We start from the raw sequence: 24,695 nt of genomic DNA on the forward strand, positions 1-24,695 counted from the left end.
GAGGCCGCCCAGGATGGCGCAGGGCCGCGGGCGGCGGGCAGCCTGCGTGGGGCCCTAGCGCGGCGGGGCGGACGCTCCGGGCCCGCGGCCGGCATCCCGGGCGGCCAGCATCGCGGCCATGGCCAAGGAGCGGCGAAGGGCCGTCCTGGAGCTGCTGCAGCGGCCGGGGAACACGAGATGCGCCGACTGCGGCGCCCCGGGTAGGTGCGGGCCGGGTGGGTGCGCCCAGGGTCGTGGCCGGTCCGCGTGGGTGCGGGGCCAGGCTGGATGCGGGGCGGGGTGGGTGCGCCTCTGGGAGGCGCGGGCCCGGGTGGGCGCCGGCGAGAGTGGGTGCGGGGCCGGGATGGGTGCGGCCCGGGTGGGTGCCGGCCTGGATGCCAGCCCCGGGGACTGGGAGGGGTGCTGCGGCGCCTGCGTGGCCGGGGGGAGGGGGGCGCGGGCCCGGGGTGCACCTGCATGGAGCCGGACGTCGCCTCCCAGCGGCCCCGGGGCCTGTGGCTGTGTCGCCTCCCCTCCCCCCGGGCTGCGTGTCTCGCTGTCACCCACGGACCGCCGCCGCGTTGCGAAACCTCGGCTCCGCAGAGAAAGAGGAAATCGCGCGGGCGAGCGTCTGCAGGGAGAGAAAGGCCGAGCCGCCGGGGGTGGGGGGGCTTCTGTGCGTGGGTGTGGGGGTCCACCTGGCTGCCCACCACCTGGAGGTGACGTCATGCCCCCCCCCCCCCCCGCCTGGGGCCACCCTTTTGCACGCGCCCTGAGCAGGGGGCTGGGGGGAAGAAGCCCGGTAGGAAAGGGCTCCCCTCTCCCCACCCTGGCAACCGGCTGCTCTGGGCAGGTGGCCAGTTCAGGTGGGGCCCTCCGGCGGGTGCAGCCTGTAACAAGCTCCCGGTCCACCTGCACCCATCCTCCCAGCAGGCATCTCCTGGACTTTGCTCCTGGGTGGCCCTGCTCTGGGGTGATTTCCAAGGTGCCAGAGTCCTGAGGAGCTTCCCCTCCCTTCCTGGGGCGATTTGTCCTGGGATTGGCAGGAAAAGGACAGGCTGAGCTTCCAGGCCAGCAGAACCCTGCTTCTGAGCCATCAGCAGCAACCCCTAGTCCTTGCTGAGGGTGGGGGTGGGGCAGCCTCACCTGCTCACGTCACCCCAGGGTGGAGGGTGGCCCCACTCAAGGGCTGTTCCCCAGGCACTCCAGGGGGACACTGGACACCCCACTGGGGGCTCCTAGCCCAGACTCCTCAGAACACACCTAGCACAAGCCCCCCAAGGAGGGGGCCTGTGTTTGTCCTGAGACGGCAGTCTGAGACATGCAGCCTCTGGGCACTCCAGAAGGGACCCGGTCACCAGCTCTCCTCTGTTGCCCACCCACTGGGCTGGGGGGGGGGGGTCCTTTGGCAGCCCCAGGTCCTGGGAATCTGCTGGTCAGCTACGGTGTTGCCAAGAGAGGCTATACCAGGAGCTAGAGTGTCCCGCAGCCAGTGGCAGTCTTCTCTGGAAGCTGGGCAGACTGCGGTGGCCTTGCCCCCAGCCTCCTGAGCCGGGGAGCCGCGGTGCCCACCCTGAGGGTGGGGGGCAGCATCGGCACCACCGTTGTGCTCTGCTCCTGCCCGCTGGCTGGCGCCGCTCACGCGCTCCCCACCTCCCTCTTCTAGACCTGCACTTTCCCTTGTTCAGGAGAGTGGGCTGCGCCAGGGAGAGGCTCTCAGCCTCAGGCAGGGGGCCGGGGGAGGGGGAGCTGGCCCTGTCCCTCTCCTTCCTGGGTACACTGCTCAGGAGCAGCGTCTTTGGACCCACAGCCTCCCTCCAGCGATCTCGCGGGGTAGGCAGGTGGGACAGGGGGCTTCCTGGCCTCTTGGGCCCTGCAGGGGCCCCTCCCCTCCCAGTGGGCACTGCCATGCCCTGCACCCCCCCCACTCAGCCAGAGGCCACTGCCCCGAGGCAGGCACGCTGGGCTCCGGAGCGGTCAGTTCTTACAAGCCCAGCTTTCCCAGGCCTTGGGCCAAGCCTCTGGTTTTTCAGAGTTGGCACATGACATCAGCATCTTGCCTTATCTGTCTGGCAGCCCTGTGGAACAGGCAAGAGCTGGCGATCGCCCCCATTTCACAGCTGGGAAAGCTGAGGCCTTGGAAACTTGAGCCGCCTTGGGGGATGTGGGGCTTCAAAGGCAGAGCAGGTCTCTTGATGCTATAGTCCTGCCGCCCTTGCTGGCCTTCCCCACTGCTCCAGGAGCGTCGGGGGCGAGGCCTGCTGCCCTGCTTCCTCCCTCATGACCCCGGTGGAATGCCCGCCCACAGTCTCTGCTGTTTGGATGGAGTCATCTGGTCTGTCCAGGTTCTGTGCCACCGTGCCTGCCGCCGCCCAGACGGGCGGCTGGGGGCCACTCTGTGGTGACACGGACTGGCTCATGGCTGCCCTGCCTGACCACAGCCAGCCAGCAGCAGGGCATTGCCGGGGCCAGGGGGCAGGCCTGGGCCACCCCTAACCACCATGGCCCTCGCGGGCCAACTGGCCAGGTGAGGGCTCCTGGGAGGGAGGTGGGGTGAGGGAGTCCTTGCAGCCCCATAGGACTTGCTCCAGTAGTAGGCTCCCCGCTCCTTTGCGCGTGGGCCCCAGCTAACAGCCTCCCAGAGAAGTGACAGGCCTGAGGGAGTGGGTGCGTTTGCAACCCTTTCCCCTGCAAGGCCTGGGTGGGGGTCTCCGTCTTGGGGTCAAGGGAGGGGGGTGGGCCTCTGCACGTCCTCCAAGCTGCCTACCTAGTTGGGACAAATGATAGATTCTCTCCTTTGAGCCTCAGGTCCGATGCCCCGGAAGGACTTGGGGGCTCTCACGTCTTCAGTTGGGTTTGGCTGTGGGTGATAATGGTGTGGTCCTTTGATGCGTGTCACCTGGGCATCTGAGTCACCTGGCAACTCCAGGTAAAGCCAATTCTGAGAGCACCTGGGCCTTCTGACGCGCACGGTCGGCGCCGTGAGGGGTCCTCGCTTCTGACAAGACAGGTGGTTTGGGGTGGCTGCATGCAGGCTTCTGTGGGCACGTTTCCGGAGCCACGACCCGGACGGTCTGGCTCTGAGAGGCCAGGGGGCCGGCCCTTGTGGCTCAGCCACGACCGGAGGTGGTGCCTGCTCAGCCAGGCGGGTGACCTCGGAGCAGAAGCTGCTCGCTCAGCCCAGGAAGGCTCCGCGGCGGACATGACTCTCCGGAACTTGCTGACCTTGCTGTAAGCCAGGGCAGAGCAGCTTGGTGGGGGGAGTTCCAGGAATTTGGCCTCGTTGGGGAGAGGGTCCCCTGAGTGGGCGCGTGGCTGGCAGGGGCTGGGCGGGCAGCACCCATCTCTGGGGCAGTAACTCACCTGGTTCTTGGGTTAGAAAAAGGATTATTTTTATTGTGGTAAAATATGCATGAAAGTTACCATTTTAACCATTATTTGAGAGAGAGCATGCGTGTGCACTTGCACAAGCAGGGGGAGGGGCAGATGGAGAGAGGAAGCCGAGACCCCCCGCTGAGCAGGCAGCCTGAGGCGGGATCGATCCCACCAGGAGCTCCTGACCTGAGCTGAAACCAGGAGTCCGAGCTCAACCGACTGAGCCGCCCCCTCGAAACAGTCTTAGGTGTGCGGGAGCATTAAGTACACCATCCCCGTCCGTCTCCAGAGCTCTTAGCACCCTGTAAACGGGAAACACGGCCCCCCCGCCCCCACCCCCAGCTCTGCTGTGTTTGTGGGTCTGACGGCTCCTGGACCTCGAGTGAGTGGGTCCTGCAGCGTTCGCCTTGTTTCTGGCTCATTGCCACGCTCGCGTGTCCGGGCTTCTGTGATATGGACGCCCCGCACTGGGCCCACCGTCCAGCAGCGGACATCTGCGTGGCTTCCCCCCTTGGCCGCTGTGAACGCGGGGGTGCAAGTCTGAGTCTTTGGGGCAGAGCCGGAAGAGTAGGATGGCTGTGTCACAAGGCGATTCTCGGTCTGGAGGGTTGGGGGCTCCAGGCTGTGTCCGTCAGCTGGCTCTGTGCTCAGCCACAGGCCAGCAGGCCCCTGGTGCCCGCGCGTGTGTGGGGGGCTGGGGAGCAGCTGCCCCCCTCCACCCCAGCAGGGGAGGCTCAGCCACCCCGCTCTGCCATGCTGGGGACACTCACTAGGCTGAGATTGCCCCAGAGGGGACTCGGAGCTGCTGGGCGGGCCAGGGTGGTGAGCTGGGCCTGGTTGTTCTGAGGCAGGGGGTGACATCACCCCCCCTCGGGCCCCGCCCTCCTCGTTTGCTGTTGACTCAGCCCTGCTCGGGCCAGGGGCCTGCTAGCGCTGTTCCCCACACCTGTGAGCTGGCTGCTCGGCCCCATTTCCCCCACGGACGAGCCACAAGGGGCTGCACCAGGCTGGCAGGCGTGGGTTTGTCACCTGCCCTCCTGGCGGCTGTTCCCTGTGGCCCCGTCAGGCCCAGAGCAGTGGCTGAGACAGGCTCTTTCCCCCCTTCTCTTTATTGTGTTAAAATACACATAACCTAGAACGGACAGTCTTAACCATGTGGGTGTGTCTGGTTCAGGGCCTTCAGCGCCTTCACATCTGTGTAGCCAGCTGTCTCCAGAACTTTCCACCTTCACCGACTAAAACTCTGTCCCCACAAAACACGCCCCCTCCCAGGCCCCCCGCTGCCCTCTGTGAGCCTGACGACTCCAGGTCCCTCAGAGAAGTGGGGTCCCATGGTGTTTGTCTCGTGTCTGCAGGTCCAGCCCCGTGATAGCATGTGGCAAAATTCCTTCCTTTTTAAAATTGGGGTGCAGGGACGCCTGGGTGGCTCAGTCGTTAAGCATCTGCCTTCGGCTCAGGTCATGATCCCAGGGGATCCCAGGTCCTGGGATCGAGCCCCACATCGGGCTCCCTGCTCAGCGGGGAGCCTGCTTCTGATGCTCCCCCTGCTTGTGCGCTCTTCTCTGACAAATAAAATCTAAAAAAAAATAAAATGAAATTGGGGTGCAGTTCACATGGAGCATGATATTAGTGTCAAACCCAGTGATCGGGGTTTGTGTACATTGTGAAATGATCGCGGTAAGTCTGGTGAACAGTGTCAGCACACAGCGTTACAACTTCTAAGATCTACTCTCTTAGCAACTTCCAAATATACAACACGGTGTTATTAACTCCGGTCACCACGCCGTGCGTTACTTCCCAGGACCTGCTTATCTTCTACCTGGAAGTTGGTGCCCCTCGGCCCCCTTCACGCATCTCGCCCACCCCACTGGCAACCACCAGGCTGTTCTCTGTGTCGATGAGTTCAGGGGTTTTTTCCTCGGACCCACATATGGTATTTATCTTTTTCTTTGTGACTCCTTTCACTTAGCATAATGCCCTCAGGATCCATCCATATTGTTGCAAAGGACAAGGTTCTCCTCTTTTTTGTGGCGGAATACTATTCCAGTGTATATGTACACACGGCATCTCCAGTGTCCACTCGTCCGTCTGTGGACACTTAGCCACTCCGTGTCTTGGCCATGGTGAAAGACGCCACAGTGAGCACGGGGGTGCAGACGACTTTCCCAGTTAGTGTCTGCGTTTCCCTCCACAAAAGTGGAATTGCTGGATCTTACCGTAGTTCTATTTTTAATTTTTTGAGGAACCTCCATGCTGTTCTCCGCAGTGACTGCCCCAATTTGATTTCCCACCAGCAGCGCACAAAGGTTCCCCTTTCTCCACATCCTCGCCAACGCTTGTTCCTTCTTGTCCTTTGGACAGTGACTGTCCATTCTGACAGGTGGGGGGCGGGGATCGCACCGCGGTCCTGATGCGCATCTCCCTGACGATCGTGATGAGCACCTTTTCGTGGACCTGCTGGCCACCTGTATGTCCCCTTTGGAAGAATATCTGTTCAGAGCCTCTTCTCGGTTTTTAATTGCATTGTTGGGTGTTTTTGATGTTTTGTTTTGCTACCGAGTTGTGTGAGTTCTTTATATTTTTTAAGATATTCTTATTAGATATGATTTGCAAATATTTTCTGCCATTCCACAGGTTGCCTTTTCTTTTGGTTGATGATTTGCTGTGCCGTGCAGAAGCTTTCTAGTTGGATGCAGTCCCATTGGTTTATTTTTGCTTTTGTTGCCTAATCAAAGAATCCTCACCAAGACCGATGTCAAGAAGCTTACTGTTTTCTTCTAGGAGATTTATGGTTTCAGGACTTACACTCAAGTTTTTAATCCATTTTGAGTTGATTTTTGTGTATGGTGTGAGGCTGTCCAGTTTTCCCAGCCCCATTTATTGAATTGACTGTCCTGTCCCCGTCGTATATTCTTGGCTCCTTTGTCGTAGATTAATTGACCATGTATGGGTGGGTTCATTTCTGGGTTCTCTATTCTGTTCCACTGATCTATGTGTCTGTTTTTATGCCAGCACCATAGTATTTTGATTACTGTAGTTTTGTAAAATAGTTTGAAATTGGGAAGCATGAAGCCACCAACTTTGTTCCCCTTTCTCAAAACTGTTTGGTTATTTGGGGTCTTTTGTGATTTTATACAAATTTTAGGGTTGTTTGCCCTATTTCTGTGAAAAACGCCATTGGACTTTTGATGGGGATTGCATTGGACTGTAGATTGTTTTGGGTAGTATGGATATTTGAACAGTATTAATTCTTCCAACCATGAGCACGGACTGTTTTTCCATTTACTTGTGTCTTCAATTTCTTTAAGGTTTTATAGCATTCAGCATACAGGCTCTTCACCTCCTGGATTAACTTTATTCCCAGGTGTTTTATTATTTTTGATGCACCTGTCAATGGGATTGTTCTCTTAATTGCTCTTTCTCATGGTTTGCTATTAGTGTGGAGAAACAGAACTGACTTCTGTACGTTGACTCTGTGTCGTGTAGCTTCACCGAATTCATTGATCAGTTCTAGTGTGTGTGTGTGTGTGTGTGTACACATGTGTGGAGGATCCTTAGGGTTTTCTACACATAATGTGTAGAAATAGTGAAATAATCTGCCAATAGAGACAGTTCTACTATCTCCCTTTTGGTTGTGATGCCTTTTACCAATTTTCCTCCCTTGTTGCTCTGGCCAGGACTTCCAGTACCAGATGGTATAAAGGTGGAGAGAGAGGGCATCCTTGTCTTGTTCCTGACCTTACAGGTAAATCTCTCAGCTTCTCACTGTTGAGTGTGATGTGAGCTGGGGGCTTGACCTGCGTGGCCTTTGTTGTGTTCAGGTACGTTCTTTCTGTACCCGCTTTGTTCAGAGTGTTTCTCATAAATGGATGTTGAATTTTGTCAAATGCTTTTACTGCATCTTTTGAAATCATATGATTTTTATCTTTCATTTTTGTTAGTGGAGCATATCACATTAATTATTTGTGGATGCCAAATTGATTTTTTTCTTCCTAAGGACATAGATGTTTATTGAACACGCTGCAAGGGATCAGTGGGCAGGACAGCAAAGGAGAGACTGCTTGGATGGATTTCTTGATGCAAACTTGCATCCCTGGAGTAAATCCCACTCTGTCATGGTGTATGGTCCTTTTAATGTGTTGTTGAATTCAGTTCGCAAATCTTTCATTGAGGACTTTTGCATCTGTGTTCACCAGGGGTGTTGGCCCGTAACTGTGGTGTCCTTGTCTGATTTTCGCATCAGGGTAGTGCTCTCCTCACAAAAGGAGTTTGGAAGTGTTCCCTCATCTTCTATTTTTTGTTATTAATTGGTATTGCTTCTTTAAATGCTGGTAGACTTCACCAGTGAAGCCATCTGGTTCTGGACGTTTGTTGAAAGGTTTTTGATTACGGATTCAATCTCCTTGCTACTAATCCATGTGTTCAGATCTTCTACTTTTTCATGATTCAGTCTTGTATGTTCCTAGGGATTTATTCGTTTCTTGTTCAATTTGTGGGGATGTAATTATTCATGATAGTCTCGTACGATCCTCAGTGTTTCCATGGTCTCAGTCGTAGGTCTCCTCTTTCATTTATGATTTTATTGATTTGAGTCCTCTCTCTTTTTTTCTTGGTGAGTCTAGCTGAAGTTTGTCAGGGTTGTTTGTCTTTTCCAAAAAACAGCTCTTCGTTTCATTGATCTTTCTATTATCTTTTTGTCTCTCTCTCTCTCCTTTTTCTTTTTAGAGCACACTCGAGTGGGGTAAGGGCAGAGGGAGAAAGAGTCTCAAGCAGACTCCACGCTGTGCATGGAGCCCAGTGTGGGGCTCCATCTCACGACCTTGACATCACGACCCTGAGATCACGACCTGAGCCCAGGCCAAGAGCCGGGCACTTAATCAGCTGTGCTCCCGGGCGCCCTGGGCTTCATCCGTTCTCCCTCCAGTTCCTTGTGGTGCCAAGTTAGGCTGTTTATCACGGACCTTTCTCGTTTCTCCGGGCCGGCGCCTGCCGCTGTGGACTTCCCTCTCATCACAGTTGTTGCTGGGCTCTCTGAGTTTCCGTGTGTTGTATTCCATTTTCATTTGTCTCAATTATTTTTTGATTTCTCCCTTGACCCACTGGTCGTTCAGTAGCACGTTGTTGAATCTCCACACACGTGTGAATTTTCCAGGTTTCTTGTAATGGATTTCTAGTTTCACACCATGGTGGTCGGAAGATGAGTCATGTTATTTTAATCTTCTTAAATTTATTAAGAAGGCCTCGTTTTGAGGCCCAACCTGTGGGCCTGTGGTCTTAGGTTTAGGTACCTGATCCATGTTGAGTTAATTTTGTATATGCTGTTGGGTGAGGGTCCAGTGTCATTCTTTTGCATGTGGGCATCTTCCCAGCGCCCCTTGTTGAAAACTCTATATTTTCCCCATTGAGTGGTCTTAGCACTCTTGTCAAATATCATCTGAGCATCTATGCGAAGCTTTATCTCCTGGTTTATTCTGTTCCACTGGTCGATATGTCTGTCGTTTATGGCAGTACCACACTGTTTTGATGACTACAACTTTGTATTAGATTTTGAGTCATGAGGTGTGAGTCCTCCAGGTTAGTGGTTCTTTTTCCAGGTTGTTTTAGCTATGCAGGGTCCCCTGAGATTCCGTGTGGATTTTAGGATGGGCTTTTCATTTCTGCAAACTATGTCATTGGGGTTTTGGTAGGGATTGCATTGAGTCTTTGATTTACTTTGGGTAATAGTGACATTCTGACAGTATCAAGTCTTCTAATCCATAACATGGAATATGTTTCCATGTATTTATGTCTTTACTTTCTTCCTACAACACTTTATAGTTTTCATCATACAAGGTTTTTTTTTTACCTGCTTGGTTATTTCTTAAGTATTTTATTGTTTTTGATGCTATTGTAAGTTGATTTCTTCTTGCAGTTTACTTTCAGATTGCTCAATCTGTATAAAAATGCAACTGACTACAGCCCCTGGCTGGCTCAGTAGAGCATTCAACTCTGGATCTCAGGGTGCTGAGTTTGAGCCCCATGTTGGGTGTAGAGATTACTTAAGAAATAAGTAAATAAAAATAAAAACGCAACTGATTGTCACGTGCTGACTTCGTATCCCATCACTTTGCTGAATTCACTTACTCTGACAGCTCTTTTGTGGAGTCTGTAGGGTTTTCTGCATATAAGACCATGTCGTACGCAAACAGATCGTTTTGCTCCCTCCTCCCCACTGTAGATGCCTCTTCCCTCGTCCTCATGCCTGGTTGCTGTGGCCGGGGCTGCCAGTACCGTGCAGACTGGAGGTGGTGAGGGCAGGCACCCTCCCCTTGCTCCCCCTCCTCCTCGAGGAGGAGTTGGCAGTCTCCCACCACCGAGGATTACGGTTGCCGTGGGGTTTTCAGAGACGGCGGGTACTGTGGGGGGGCAGTCCCTCCTGTTCCTGGCTTGTTGAGCGCTTTTACGAGAGCGTCGCGTTTGGTCAAGTGCTGTTCCTGCAGCGGTTGAGATAGACGATCGTGTGGGCTTCCCCTCGTTCTGCTGACGACTGGCGGGTTCTCACGGGGAGCCCTCTGTGCTTTCCACTAATAAAGCGCTTGTTGTGGTGCGTCGTCCTTAACGTGCTGCCGAGTCCTGTTTTCCAGTGGTCTGTGTTCACAAAGGATACTGGTCTGTGATCTTCTCGTAGTATCTCTGGGGTTCTGCTGGCCGTGTCGGATGAGTTAGGAAGCGCTCCCTCCCCCTCAATTCTTTTGGAAAAGTTTGGGAAGGATTGGTGTTGGTTATTAAGTGTTGAGTAGAATTCACCAGGAAAGCCATCAGGGCCAGGGCTGTTCTTTGTTGGGAATTTTTGATGATGGATTCGGTCTCCTTACTCGTTTATAGGACCATTCAGATGGTCCACTTCTTCCTGACTTAGAATTGGTGGGTTTTCTGTTTCCAGGAATTTGTCCACTTCATCGAGGTGACCCTGTGTTGGTGTACGGTTGTTCACAGCACGCTCTCATAGACCTTTTTATTTCTGGGAGCAGCGTCCCCAACTTTGTGTCTGATTTGAGTGACTTGAGTCAGTTTCTTAGGCCATCCAGTTCAAGGCATGCCGATGCACTGATCTTCTCAAAGAAGCAACTTTTGCTTTCATTTATTTTCTCTATTGGTTTTCTTTTCTCCATTTCATTGATCTCTACTCCAGTCTTTATGATTTCCTCCCTTCTGCCAGCTTTGGGTTTAGTTTCTTCTTTGCCTAGTTCCTTCGGTTGTAAGTTCGGTCGCTGGCTTGACATCCTTCTTGTTTTGTAATGTCACCATTTATAGCTACAGATTTCCCCGTTAGCACCACCGTTGCTACATCCCGTGTTCTGGTGTCGTGTTTTGTTTTCCTTCATCTAATTTCATTTCATTTCTAATTTCCCTTGTGATCTCTTCCTTGATCCACTGGTCGTTTAAAAGTGTGTTACCTTTCCGCCACGTTGTGAATGTCCCAGTTTTCTTTGTGTTGACTTCTAACTCCACCCTGTTGTGGCCAGAGAAGGTACTCTGTAAGACACCTACCTTTTAAAATCGATCTAGACTTACCTGCGGCCTCACGTGTGGTCGATCCCGTACAACGGTACGACGCCCCGCGGGCCCTAGGGAGGAATGCGTGTGCCGTCCTGGATCCTCGGTTTCCTTACTCCTGCCGGATGTCTCTGTCCATCAGTGTGAGTGCAGCATCGCGGTGTCCAGCTGTCATTCGAGGCTGGCGATGTCCCCCTCCAGCTCTGTCGGGTTCGGCTTCCTATGCTTGGATGGTCTGTCATTAGGTGCGTAAATGTAATTGTTAGATCTTCTTGCTGTATCGAGGCTTCTACTCACATAGACTGTCCTCCTTCGTCCCTGTGGCCTTTTCCTGACTTAGTCTGTTTGTCTGATGTTCGTGAAACCACTCCAGCTCTCTCCTGCTGGCTGTCCACGCACGGTATCCTTTCCCATCCTTTGGCTTCCGACCCACTGTGTCTGTAGATCTGGGCCGCATCTCTCGTGGACAGCCCGTGGCGTACCACGTGTTTCTGTCCGTCCTGCCGTTCTCTGCCTGTTGACTGGAGAGGTTCATCCCTTTACCTGTAATGTGAACGCTGGTAAGGAGGGACTTCCTTCTCCCTTGTGCCCTTTATGTTGTGTGTGGCCTACAGCTTTTTTTGTCCCTCGTTTCCTGCCTTCCTGTCGTCTTCTGTGTTTACGTGAAATGTTTAAATTCCCTCCTCATTTCCTTTTGTGTATATTCTATAGCTCTTTTCTTCCTTGTTGCCACGGAGATTACATTTAACATCCTAAATTTATAACCTCCTAAATCGAATCTGTAGTAGTCTAACTTCAGTAACGTGCAGAAACCCTGTTCCTTCACAGCTGTCTGTACGACACCCTTTTGGTTGTCGAAGTCACAGTATTTCATCTTTACACGTTGTGTGCGCCAGGACATAAATATTCATTCATTCATTCATTCATTCATTCATTCATTCATTTTTTTTAAGTAATCTCTCCACCCAACTGAAATCAAAAGTGGCATCCTTCTCTGACTGAGCCAGCCAGGTGCCCCATAAATAATAATTATTTTAAATGCATTAGTCTCTTATGTAGAAAACAAGATCTGGAGTTAAATACCAAAGTTATAGTAGTACTAGGTTTTACATTAATAATTTTTTTTTTGGTCAAATGAGTTAGTCTCTTAAATCATGTAGAAAACCAGTTTTAATACCATCGAATGCCAACTAACCATTGTTATAAAACACTAGCTTCTATAGTTGCTGCGTATTTACCTTTCCTGAGATCTTTGTTTCCCCATATGGCTTTGAGTGCTGCCGCTCTGGTCACAAACACCCTCGACTTTTGTTTTTCTGGGAACATCTCGATTTTCCCCTCACTTTTGAAGGACAGTTTTGCCAGAAATAGGATTCCTGGTTGACAGTGTTTTTCCTCTGAACACTTTGCATATATCAGCCAACTGTCTTCTGGCCTCTGAAGTTTTTTTTTTCAAGATTTTATTTATTTGAGAGAGAAAGTGAGAGAGCACAAGCAGAGGGAGTAGCAGGGGGAGAGGGAGAAGCAGGCTGGTTCCCTACTCGGTACCACTGAGTCACCTAGGTGCCCCAGCCTCTGAAGTTGCTGGTGAGAAATCTGCTTTTCATCTATTTGAGGATTTCTTGTGACAAGTGGCTTTCCTCCTGCTGCCTTCGCGATCCTTGGGTCTGGGTTTTGGACGTTGTGTGTCTCAATGAGTGGCCTCTTGGAGTTCACGGAGTCTCGTGGATGTTTGTGCTCACGTCTCCTCACACCATGATTTCTTCAGATCTTCTCCCTGCTCCTTTCTCTCTCTCCTTCTGTGTCTCCCATGCACATTGCTTGGCCCCTTACATTCTGTTTGCTTTTCTTCCATCTTCTTTTCTGCCTGTTTCTCGGCCTCCATAACTTCCATTGTCCTGTCTTCAAGGTCACTGATTCTTTCTCCTGGCTGCTTAGATCTGCCTTTGAATCCCTCTGGTGAATTTTCTATTTCAGTCACTGTGCTTTTACATCCAGAAGTTTCTTTCTGGTTTCTTTGTAGATTTTCTGTCTTTATTCCTATTTCCCTTTTGTCTGTACGTTGTTTTCTTGACTTTCTTCACATATGGCATTTGTTCTTCAAGCACATTAAAAAATTTTTTTAACATCTGTGTAATACGTCTGCCACTAAATCCTCGTCGGGGACAGATTCTGTTCATCTCTTCCTTTGAATGGGCCATGCTTTTCTGTTTCTCTGTGTGCCTCGTGATTGTTTTTGTTGGATATTTGAAACTAATAATGTGGGCACTTGGAAATCAGATTCTCCCCTCTTCCCAGGGCTTGCTGGCTTAATCACTGTTTTTGTTTATTGTTTTTGTTTTGATTGTTGTAGACTGTCTGCCAAGGATCAGCCTGAGGTGTAAACTTAATATCTTCTTGGGTCTTTTTTTTTTTTTTTTTAGATTTTATTCATTTATTTTAGAGGGAGAGCACGTGAGTGGGAGGGGCTGAGAGAGAGAGAGAATCTCAAGCAGACTCTGCGCTGAGCTTGGAGCCCAACACGGGGTTTGATCCCACAACCGTGAGATCATGAACTGAGCCGAAATCAAGAAATGGGTGCTCAGCCAACTGAGCGCCCATACGCCCCTTCTCTGGTCTCTTCTAAGCTTTTCTGTGTTCATTTGTAAATTTTTCCTGTCATATGCGGTTGTTTTGCCCACTCTTTAATGTCTGTCTTCCAAGGGTGGGGGTCCTAGGCCTTTAAATCCTTAGAAGTCACGTGAGCTGGAGGGGAGGGGCTGCCCCCCTCCTGGCCAGGGGCAGCAATCAGTGAACAGAGCACTGACCCGATACCTGGAGGACAGGGTCCTTGCTGCCCGTCCTGGCTCTTGCCCGCGTGTGTGGTTTCTTCAGGAACACTGCACAGCTGCCCGCCTGGGGCCAGGGCTCTGGAGGGGTAGGTGCATCTGTGCTAAGAGCTGACACTGACCACAAGTGACTGCAGCTTGCCATCCAGACCTTTCCCGGGTCCCACATTGACCCGAGCACCTTCTGCATGGTCCTGTGTCTTTCTCTAGAACATTCAGCTCCTTGGGCACAGGCCTTGGTGGAGGGATGGGCTGTACACGGTGTGATGGGGGAGCGCAGCGAAGACCCAGGGCGACGTGGAAAGGGGCAGGGGGTGTACTAGTGGCCCCCTGCATCAGGGCAGGCCTTGGGTGAGCGCAGGTACTGAGGTGGCAGTGACCAAGGTTAGGGTGTGGTCCTGGGGTGTGGTGAGGTCTGGGGCTCCCTGAGCAGGAGGATGTCACCGGAAGGGGATTTGGGGAGAGGTGGGTAAGAAGACCCTGGGGTTTCTGGTGCTGGGGTTATCCAGAATTCTCCGTGGAGGAGGGGAGACAGCTCCCCCAGAAGAGGGGTGGGCGTAGCCCCCGCCACTGTGAGCCCTGAGCTTCGTGTGTTCAAAGGGGAGGCAAGGAGCGAGTGTGTCCGGAGAGGAGAGTGGGGGACAGGCTCGCCGGGGGTATGGTGCACGCAGGGCCTCGTGCCTGCTGTAGGGGAGGGTCCTGGGCCGACAGGTGAGGGTGTGCTGGGAGGCCGTTAGAGAGCTCTGAGTCGTCCAGATGAGAGGAGACAGTGGCTCAGTCTAGCGCAGTGGTGCGGTGCAAAGTCAGATCTTGGATATATTTTGAAATTTGGGGAATAGGATGTGCTGGGACATGGGGTGTGGGGCGCAGGACAGGGAGAGGCGAGGACACTCCGGTTTAGAGCCAAGGACGAAGGAAGAAGGGTGGAGACCAGTTGCTGGCGTGAGGGGTTACGATCGAGAAGTTGCCACAGACCGCAAGTGGGGACTTGAGCTTGAGGAACATTCTGGAGAAAAGGCTGGAGGTAGACACCAAGTAGCCGACAGCCGAAGATGTACATATTTTTCTGTTTCTGTTTTATTCTTCCCCGAGGTAAAATTCACATAACAAAATTGACCATCAAAACCCAACAGCCCAGTGGCATTTAGAACATTCCCAGTGTTGTGTGACCTCCACATGCACTCAGCTCCCAAGTATGGTTTTTACAACCAGGAGAGGAGATGAGAGGGGTCTCCGGAGCCTGGCGGTGGGGGGCGGGGGGAACCGCCGCCGGGGGGGGGGGGGGGGGGGGGCCAGGGGAAGCCCCCGCAGGCCAGGGGGGTTTGGGACAGGGGTTGGGGGATGGAGGGGTGTACATGGGCAGGGGCTGGAAGGTACTGGGGGTCAGGAGAGGGACGCTGAAATCTGGCAGCACGTGTGCTGAATGGGGTGGTCCTGGGGAGGAAAGGGAATGTGGGCCAGGAGGGAGGGGAGGGTCCGGAGGGAAGGCCGGGCCCTCCACTGGGTGGGGAGAAAGGGGCAGGTGCGAGCCTCCCTCCTCCAGGGGCTCACTGAGCGCCTGCTCCGTAGATCCGTAGATGGCCCCCTCTTCGGTGAGTCCACTCGGTGTGCGGTGTGTGAAAGCAAACATGCCCCCGTAGCTTAGGTTCCGGCAGGGAGACAGAGGCTCAAGCAAACAGCATAGCGCTTAGTGTGTTGGAGGATCTGACAACAGAAACCAGAAAGGGCAGCCGGGGGCTGTGGGGGAGGGGCCACCAGGCCGCAAACCACCCCTCACCCCCAACCTGTGCCCTCCTCACTCCTGGGCCTCCGTGTGGGACGGGCAGAGGGCCACAGGGCCCTGCCAGACCCACACCTCCATGCCTGCGCCCCCCTCCCCTGCTGGGCTCTGGTGGGGGGTGACGCTACCTGCTCAGCCCAGCCCCAGGATATGTCACCTGCCCAGATGCCTCACCTCTGCTCCTGGAACCCTGAGGGGCTGAGTCACCTCCAGGCCCCCAGGAGAAGGCGGAGAAGTGGGGAGGAGCAGAACGGTGGGGGTGGGGAGAAGGGAGGTCAGTGACAGCCTTGGGAGGCAGGGGAGGGGGGAGGAGGAGGAAGGGGTGTCTGGGAGGAGCTGGGAGAAGGCTGGTGGCCTGGGGCAGAGTCTGTCCTGGTTGGCAGGTGATGTCACCCCACCGCACAGAGGGCGAGGCTGTGGCCTGGAGGTGCGCCGGGGAAGCCTGGTGTGGTCGTGCGGCTGGGACAGGAGTAGAGATGCAGATTCAGGCCCAGCACCTCTCTGCCGCCCTCGCCTCTGTCTGCAGCGCGAACATGCACATGAGCACATGCCCTGGGGCGTGGTCTGTGCTGGGGGGACACAGCCCCTGGAGGCCCCCTCTAGGCTACTGGGCGAGGAATCCGCGGAGTCCCTGGTGCCCAGAGAGAGGATGGGCAGGCTCCGGATGGTTCCCTGCGTCGTGGGGAAGGGGTGCGGCCAGAGCAGAGCCAGGAGTGGGGAGTGGGGTGTGGGGCCCTCCTGCCTGGGCTAAAGGAGTCCTGGTGGCGGGGTACCCCAGCCCGTGGCCCTCCTGCCCTGGAGGGGCTCTGAGCTTCGGAGTGTGAGGCTTATGTGGACATGCAGACACCTCATGCCTGGAGCTTCTTTCCGGGCTCTGATGTGGGGCTGTGGGTGTTTGTGCAGGTGGGCAGACCCGGCTGAGCCTGCAGGTCCAGCCTGGCCACCTGGACCGCGAAAGCATCAGCCCTGTCCCTTCTCTCTTGGGGACCTCCTGCCTGCCTCTGTCCAGCCGTCCGTGTCCTCCACCGCCTGAGTGTGCACACAGACCCACTCCGGAGGTCCTTGCCTGTAGGGTCAGGGTGGGCCTCCTGAGATTCTGCCCGGAGGCTTTCTTAGGGAGGAGGGCGGGGCTTGGAATCTGGGGAGTCGGGGAGTCAGGGAGTCACCTGCTCCTGATTCCTACAGGGGTGCTGGGGCTGCCCTGGGGCGACAGGTGGGCGCCAGTGTGGGGCCAGCTTGCTGGCACTCCGCCCTCAGGCACTTGCGGGGGGCAGGGGGTCCCTCTCCGGGAGCCCAGGAGTCTTAAACTGCTGCTCAGTCTCCTCAAGAACTGTCCTGCTGGAGTCAGCATCCTTCTTTAAAATCAGGGCTCTCGATTGAAAAGCCGCCCCAGGCCCCAGGGCAGTGTTTCGGGCGTGGGGTGCTCGGACAGGGCCCTCTAGGGTCGCTGAGTCCTGAGAGCAGCAGGACCGTGTCCCTGGCTGGCTGGCCCCCGGGGGAGGCTGGTGCCCACGCCTCCATCCGTAGGATCACCCCCTGTGGGCCACACACTCGGTGTGCAGGTGCCTCGTGCGGTCAGGCCGGCCGAGTCACTCCCAGAGAGGTGATGTTTGCACCAGATCTCTGCTGGGCAGATGGCACCCGGACCAAATGCTTTGGAACCATTAGCCTGAGCTTTGGGGGAACCACACTGGGCACGTGAGGTCAAAGCGTCCCGCTTGCTTGGTCCAGCCCCGCTGCAGACACCGCCGGAGCGTACAGCTGCCCGAGCTTCTACTTCTTTCCTTCCCAGTAGTCCAGCCCGGTTCCCCTCCTGCCGGCGCCTCCCCGGCACCCCACCTCTCCTGGTGGCCTTCGCCTTGCTGCAACGCAAAGCTTTTCTGTGGGACAGGGCGAGGGATCCCCCTCCTCTTCCGCTGGAAGGCTCAGAGCCTAAGTGTGAGGTCAGCCAACTCTTGCATGTCAGGATGCGCTGGGGAGCCCTGCCGGCAGCTGGGGATCACAGTGACCACCCGTGAGCAGTGGTCTTGCCTGTGGGCCTGGCCAGATGCCCAGCTGGGAGACCGCCTCCACCCCCAGGACCCCCTTCTCCCTCCCCTGCCTGGCACCTGCCTGTGTCAAACCTGTGAAGGAAAGTAGCTCAGGGCAGGGAGCGTGGGCTCCGGGACACCAGTGCTGGTCTGCTCCAGTCTGCCACTGGGTGACCTTGGGCAAGTGTCTGACCCGCTCTGGGCCTTATTTGCCTCATCGTGTGGAAGGGCGGCAACGAACGGCAGGATCAGCCTTGGATGGAGCTGTGGGACCAGGCGAGATCCAGTGCTCAATCATTAGCCCCCAGGGAGTGTGGGGAGGTGGACGGGATGGCCGGGGAGGCTCTGGAGGATGCCTGGAACATTCCTGCTTCCTTCTCCAAGGCCAGGCCCCCGGGTGCCCACCGGACATAGCCTTTGGGAGAGCGTGGCTGCCGGGTCTGGGAGAGGGAGGGCGTATCTCATAGAGAAAGCGGGTTCCTGCTGACCCCGCAGAGCAGGCTGCACCAGGGTGAGAGGCCCTGATTTTTCGGCTTCTCCAGTCTCTGGGGTAGGGCTGGGGCCCTAGAAACACCCACTGCATTCTTAGATTCACCTTTATGGAGGTGTGATTTACACATAATAAAAGGCACCCCTTCTAAGCCTGCCAGGGAGTTGGGAGGAGAGTGCGGGCTTGTGGGGCTTCTCTGCCCAATGCCCCCATCCCTTCTGCGGAGATACATTTCCCTCTGCTTCTTCTCGTCATTGAGATGTTTGTGCTCTTATTATTTGAACAGTCCTTTGTGCCCTTTGGATTCATGTCCTTTATCAGATACATGATTTGCAAAGTTTCTCCCAGTATAATTTGTCTCAACCAGCGTCCTTCAAAGAGCAGATCTTTTCTTAAAATTCTGATGAAGCTATCTTATTTATTTAATTTTTTTAATTTTCTGTGGCCAGAAAGGCTTTGCCTAACCCACAGTCACAAAGATTTCTTGTGGAAGGTTTATAGCTTTAGGTTTTACATTTAGTGCAATGATGCATTTTGAATGACTTTTGTACATGGCAGGAGACACGGATTGAAGTGTAGTATGTTTGCAGATGACATCCAACTGTTCGGGCACCGTGTGCTGAAAGATGATTCTTTCTCCACTAAACTGCCTCTACACCTTCGTCAGTCACACGTGTGCGTCTATTTCTGGGCTCTCTATTCTGTGCCATTGATCTCCTTGTTTCTATGCCAATACCACGCGGTCTTGATAACTATAACGTTACGATAAATTCTAAAACCAAGTACTGTTAGTTCTCTGTTTTTATCCTTTTTCAGGGTTGTTTTAGTTACTCTAGGTCCCCTGCATTTGCATATGAATTTTAGAATCAGTTAATTTGTATTTTAAAAATCCTGCTGGAGGGGCGCCTGGGTGGCTCAGCCGTTGGGCGTCTGTCTGCCTTCAGCTCAGGTCATGACCCCAGGGTCCTGGGATCGAGCCCCTCGTCGGGCTCCCTGCTCCACGGGAAGCCTGCTTCTCCCTCTCCCACTCCCCCTGCTTGTGTTCCCTCTCTCACTGTGTCTCTCTCTGTCGAATAAATAAATAAAATCTTTAAAAAAAATTCTAAAAATCCTGCTGGAATTCTGATTGGGATTACATTGAATCTGTAGATTAATTTGGAGAGAATTTACATCTTCATGATATCGAGTCTTCCAACCCGTGAAAATCCTATCTTTCGCTACATATTTAGGGGGTCTGTGATGTATCTCAGCAAGATTTTGTAGTGTTCAGTGCACTGTTTGTCATATTTACCCCTAGGTATTTCATTTTTTTATGCAATTGTAAATGGTGTTTTTAACTTTTCATTGTAGCAAAATATATATAACATAAAATTTACTATTTTACCCTCTTTTAAGTATAGTTGAGTAGCATTTAAAACATTCACATTGTTGTGCAACAATCTCCAGAATGTGAACGGTATTTTTAAATGTTGTTTCCAGCTGCTTATTACTGATATATATGTGAATATAATTGGTTTTTGTATATTTATCTTCTATCCTGCAGCCTTACTATTTATAGTAGTGTTTTTGTAGAATCCATCAGATTTTCTACATTGATAATCATGTTGTATGTGAATAAAAGAGGTTTTATTTCTTCCTTTCCAATCTAGAAGCTTTTTATTTCTTTTTTTCTTTTAAGATTTTATTTATTTGACAGAGAGAGACACAGTGAGAGAGGGAACACAAGCAGGGGGAGGGGGAGAGGGAGAAGCAGGCCTCCCGCGGAGCAGGGACCCCAACGCGGGACTCGATCCCAGGACCCTGGGATCATGACCTGAGCCGAAGGCAGACGCTTAACGACTGAGCCACCCAAGCTCCCCGACCCTTTTTTTTTTAAAAAAAGATTTTATTTATTTGACAGAGAGACACAGTGAGAGCAGGAACACAAGCAGGGGGAGTGGGAGAGGGAGAAGCAGGCTTCCTGCTGAGCAGGGAGCCTGATGCGGGGCCCGATCCCAGGACCCCGGCATCATGACCTGAGCCGAAGGCAGACGCTTAATGACTGAGCCACCCAGGCGCCCTAGCTTTTTATTTCTTTTATTGCCTTATTGCACTGACTAGAATCTCCACTTCAGTTTTGAATAGAAGTGACTACAACAGACATCCGTGTCTTGGTCCTGATTTTAGGGGAAAGCATTCAGTCTTCCTCCATTAGGTGTGAGGTCAGTGATTTCACAGAGGCTGTGTATCAAGTTGGGAAAGTCCCCCGCTATTCCTAGTTTTCTGAGAATTTTTACCAAGATAGTACATTTTATCACGTGCTTCTTCGGAATCTATTGACACAGTCATACGGTTTTTCTTTTTTCATCTGTAAATGTGGCGAATTACATTGATTTTCAGACATGAAGCCAGCTTTGCATTCCGGTATAAATCGCTGTTGGTCATGATTTTTATCTTTGTATATTACTGGGTATGCAAATCTTTTTGTGGGCATGTTTTCATTTCACTTTGGTAAATACTTAGGAGTAGAATTGCTGGTTTACGGGACAGAGATGTTTAGTTATGTGAGCAACTGCCACGCTGTTTCCCAAAGCGAGTTGAACCAACTTGCCCTCCTGCTAGTGCTGTTTACGAGCCTCTCTCATCCTCATCACTTGGTCATGTCGGCCTTTCACATTCTCGCGGATGCGTAACGGGGTTCCACCACCAAATCTTCTTTAAAAAGGCACAAGTGATAACTTTGTGTTGCCTAGTGTCTCCATTTCTTAATTTCAGGCTCCCTTGAGCCCTCCTTGGAAGCAGCTGCTTGAGTTACGATTGAGGGCGTGCATGCATATCGCCCCAGACCCCCACTGGATGGGCGGGCTGGGGTCAAACAGCCTTCAAGTGTGGGTCCCGGTGGGTCCTGGGGCCCGCTGCAGGATGTCAGGCAGGTTTATAACCTCTCCTTAAGCCTAGGAGCCTTGTTGTCAGAGAGATGATTATCAGCAGTGGCCGTACGCGCCCCCTTCCGATCAAATGCCCTCCTTGGGCTCACATCTGTCTCACCCTTTTTCCCTCTGACACAGGGCTTGGACCAGATAGTAAATATTTCAGGCTCTGCTGGCCACACCTTCTCCGTCACAACCACTCAACCCTGCCGTTGTCGTGCAGAAGCGGCCACAGACAAAAATGTAAATGATGGGTGTGGCTGTGTGCCAATAAAACTTTATTTACAGAAACAAGCCTGGGGGCCACGGTTTGCCAATCCCTGCTTAAGTGTTCTGTAAACAGGTCTTCTAGGCCAGGACATAGACAGCCTTGTCCCAGAGCCTGTGTCTAAGGATGGAGGATGGCTGAGCGGGAGTGTTTGGTGGTCTTTGCTCAGCCGATCTCAGAATTTCCACACGAGTCAATGAAGGCCATGAGGAGAGAGGCCTGGGCCAGAGGTCCAGAGCAGACGTCAGCGAGTGGTGAGAAGTGGGGTCTCTCCTGCACCGCAGTGACTTTCCCAGTTGGGCTCATTTTGCAAGTCGCCATTATTGTCCCATTTCACAGAGGAGGAGGGTGAGGCCCAGAAGGGCTGCTCCTTGCCCAAGACTGGTCACTCCGTGCACAACTGTTGACTGAGCAGCTTTGGTGGACGTTTCTGGGGATGACAGAGCCCGGTGGGGGAACTGGGACTCTCCCCTTTCTGGACCTTGGTTTGGTCCACCGGGACAGCTCTTAACTATAAACCGCATGCCACCCTTGCCACGCAGTTCTGCCCCACAAAGCCACTGTGCTCTGCCCAACACCACTCCCGTGCCGCACCTCCCTCGGTGAATGTGTGTCGGGGCAGGGGCAGAAGGTCTTGGCTCTCTCTTGGGAAGTGGGGACTCTGCAGACGTTGGGCTGTTTGGTCATTCGTTCATCACGAGCCCTTGAGCCCCTGGTTTTGGCTAGGTTCTGTGCTGGGTCCTGGGGTACTGCTGTCCTCGAGAAGCCCACAGTGAATGGGGAGACAGACTGTTAGGAAGGCCAGCAGCGGTAACAAATAGCCCCACATCTCAGAGACAGGACTTGCTACTTGTTCAAACAGTGCTTTGCAGAAGTGCCTGGTCCCAGCTCTCTGGGGCCTCTCTGCTCCAGACAGTGACGCAGGGGCCTCCTCCCCTCCCCCATTGTCAGTCTCCCCACCCCCACCCATCAGCTGAGGATGCGGACACCATGGAGCACCATGGGTGGGTGGTGGCCGTCAGCCAGGCCTGGAGGGACATGGGTCCCTCTGGTCACATTCCAGGAGGCTGGGAAGTGTCGTACCCTGTGACCCCAGGGAGGAAGAGAGACGGATGCTGGAGAGCCCCAGTGGTCTCTGCCACAGGCCCGTGTTCAGGGGGGCTGAGGAGATGAGTGTCTGAACCGGGACATGGCTGAGGGTGGCCGGGGAAGCTGTTAGTGATCCCCCAGGACAGGCTGTGCATGCCGCTCTGTAATGACCGGAATTAGCTGGGCACTCTGCATACCAGGCCGGCCCACTGCTGTCTGTGTATGAATGGTCTCGGTGTCCTTGATGGAGTGCTGTCCGTTTTACAGAGGAGAAACTGAGACACAGAGCAGTTAAGTAATTCACCTTGGGACGCACAGCTAGGAAGGGTGGGGAGGGGGTGGGACCCAGCGCGGCTGGCCCACGTGGGTCCTCCCTGCTCGTGTTCTCTCAGACCAGAGGAGTGGCTCATTTCCTGGTGGGGCAGCATTTTCAGGAAGAGGGAGCGGCTCTTGGGGCCCAAGGAGAGTGGATGCGCCCAGGCATCCAGGCAGGCTACCGAGGGTGGGCTGTGGCCATGGGGCAGGGGCCCGTGGGGCAGGGGCCTGGCAGGGGGGAGTACCAGGGGCTTCGGTGTGGCCCCCTTGGCAGTTTCTGGAGAATGCTACCAAAATGCGGGGAGTGTCTTCTGAGAGTAGGGGATGGAGGTGGAAGGTTGGTTCATGCAGAGCTGTGGACCCTTGTCCTGTTCTCTGCATGTTCTATGCATCCCCAGGTTCCTGTGGAAACTTGGGTCACGTGTGGGGGTCTTCTCTCTGTGTGCTACCGAGCATGCTTGGGATGGAGGGGGGGTCTGTGGCCTTCTGACCCCCACCCAGCCCTCAGGGAGGCACGGAGCTGGGGCACGTGGCCTTCTCCTCACCCGATCTCCCCCGCTGCCCACTCTCTGGGTCCCCTGCGTGCCCATCCTGCCTGCTCCGCGGACCCCAGTGCATTGGAGGCCTGGCTTCTGGCTGCGGTCAAGCCCTGCGGCCAAGACACCTCCCCGGGTCAGTGCTCAGGGCAGCAGGGTGGTGGCCTGTCCCTTAGTGTCCCCTGAGCCATGGGCGGGGGGCGAGCTCAGGGATGTGGCTGTGTGGACATCTGGGGACCGGGCTGCTGGGAGAGGGCCCAAAGCATGTCAGGCGCCTGACCTGTTTCCATTCTAGGGGTCGAGACAGGTGGTGCTGGGTAAACAGGCAAAGAAAGTCAACGGCAGCCTGGCAGATGGTGTGAAGAACCGAGAAGGGCATTATGATGGGGGAACCCATGAGGGTGCCCCCTGCTGGTGGCCAGGGGCCCCGTGAGGGTGACATTTGCACTGAGATGTGGGAGGAAGGGGCCGCCCAGTCATTGGGGGCTGGAGCAGTGCCTGGGGAGGAGCCAGGAGAGGTGGTGAAAAGTCCCCGGAAGGTTCCAAACAGAAAGCTGATGTGATGCTCTGGCTTCCGGGGCCAGTGGCCTGTGGGCGGAGCAGGCAGAGGGGCTGTGGGGGCCGTGGGGGGAGCGGCAGGGAGCCAGGTCGGACAGGGGGATGTCCGGGAGGGTGGGTGGGTGGGCTGGTGGTCTGCCTTGCCCCTCTGCTCACAGCTCTTCTGAGTGGGGTGAGGCCCCCAGAACCAAGGCTCTGAGGCCTCAGGCTCTCTGGGCTGCACCCCTCGCTGGCCCCAGTGGGGAAGGCTGGTGTTAGCCAACCCAGGACAGGGAGGAGGTGGGGGACTGGGGCCCCTGTTGGTCTCAGAGCGCCAGCCTCCAGGTTCCCGGCCAGGAGCCTAGGTCTGCATGGGCTCACTTCCCAGTTCCCCAGCCCCCCAGACTCACCAGGAGTCCCCTCCTGCACCAGCCACCCCCACCCCATAAACAAGCATCGAGGCACAGTTGGGGCGACGGCTGGGAGAATCACCAGCCCCCACGGACAGTCATCTGTGGGCCTCCATGCGGGGCCCTCACAATGACATGGCTGTTTTTCTCCTGAAACTTCTCTATTCTGGGGGCCCTTAGAAGCGATCTGCCTCCCTGGCCTCCACTTCCTCTGCTAGACCCTGGAGCAGGTCGCACGCCCCACAGGCGCCTTGGGGACGGGGATGCTGTGAGCTTGGTGGTCAGGTTTGGAAAGTGAGCAAGGCCTGTAACCACCAGAACCCCTGTGCTCAACTGCGCAGCCCGTCGGCCCCCCATGTCCCTCTCGGATCTCACAGTGAGCTGGCGCTTGTCTCCCCAAACAGGCAGGGAGGGAGGCTTGGGCCCAAGGCATGGCCAGTGCCCTCGGGCAGCTGCGAGTCTGGGGCCAGGGCCGGACATCCCAGGGCCGGGGCTGCTGGGTCCTTGGTCCAGGAACCAGAGGTGCCTGCTGCACCAGCCCCCCACACCCGCACCTGCCCTCACACACTCACACGTGCACACCCGCACCTGCCCTCACACACTCACACGTGCA

At 54.5% G+C, this 24,695-nt stretch overlaps 1 protein-coding gene across 1 annotated transcript in view; it reads left to right on the top strand.

The window, feature by feature from the left end:
* The first annotated feature begins 21 nt into the window (after nucleotides 1-21).
* ADAP1 (ArfGAP with dual PH domains 1) overlaps nucleotides 22-24,695 on the top strand; it is a 52,134-nt gene continuing 27,460 nt past the window's right edge. The window contains exon 1 of the mRNA XM_021680164.1: nucleotides 22-200. Within this exon, the coding sequence (XP_021535839.1) occupies nucleotides 119-200 (82 nt within the window). The 5' untranslated portion in view covers nucleotides 22-118. The remainder of the gene's footprint in view (nucleotides 201-24,695) is intronic.

This window comes from Neomonachus schauinslandi, chromosome 5 (genome assembly GCF_002201575.2).
Source record: "Neomonachus schauinslandi chromosome 5, ASM220157v2, whole genome shotgun sequence".
Taxonomy (NCBI): Eukaryota; Metazoa; Chordata; class Mammalia; order Carnivora; family Phocidae; genus Neomonachus; species Neomonachus schauinslandi.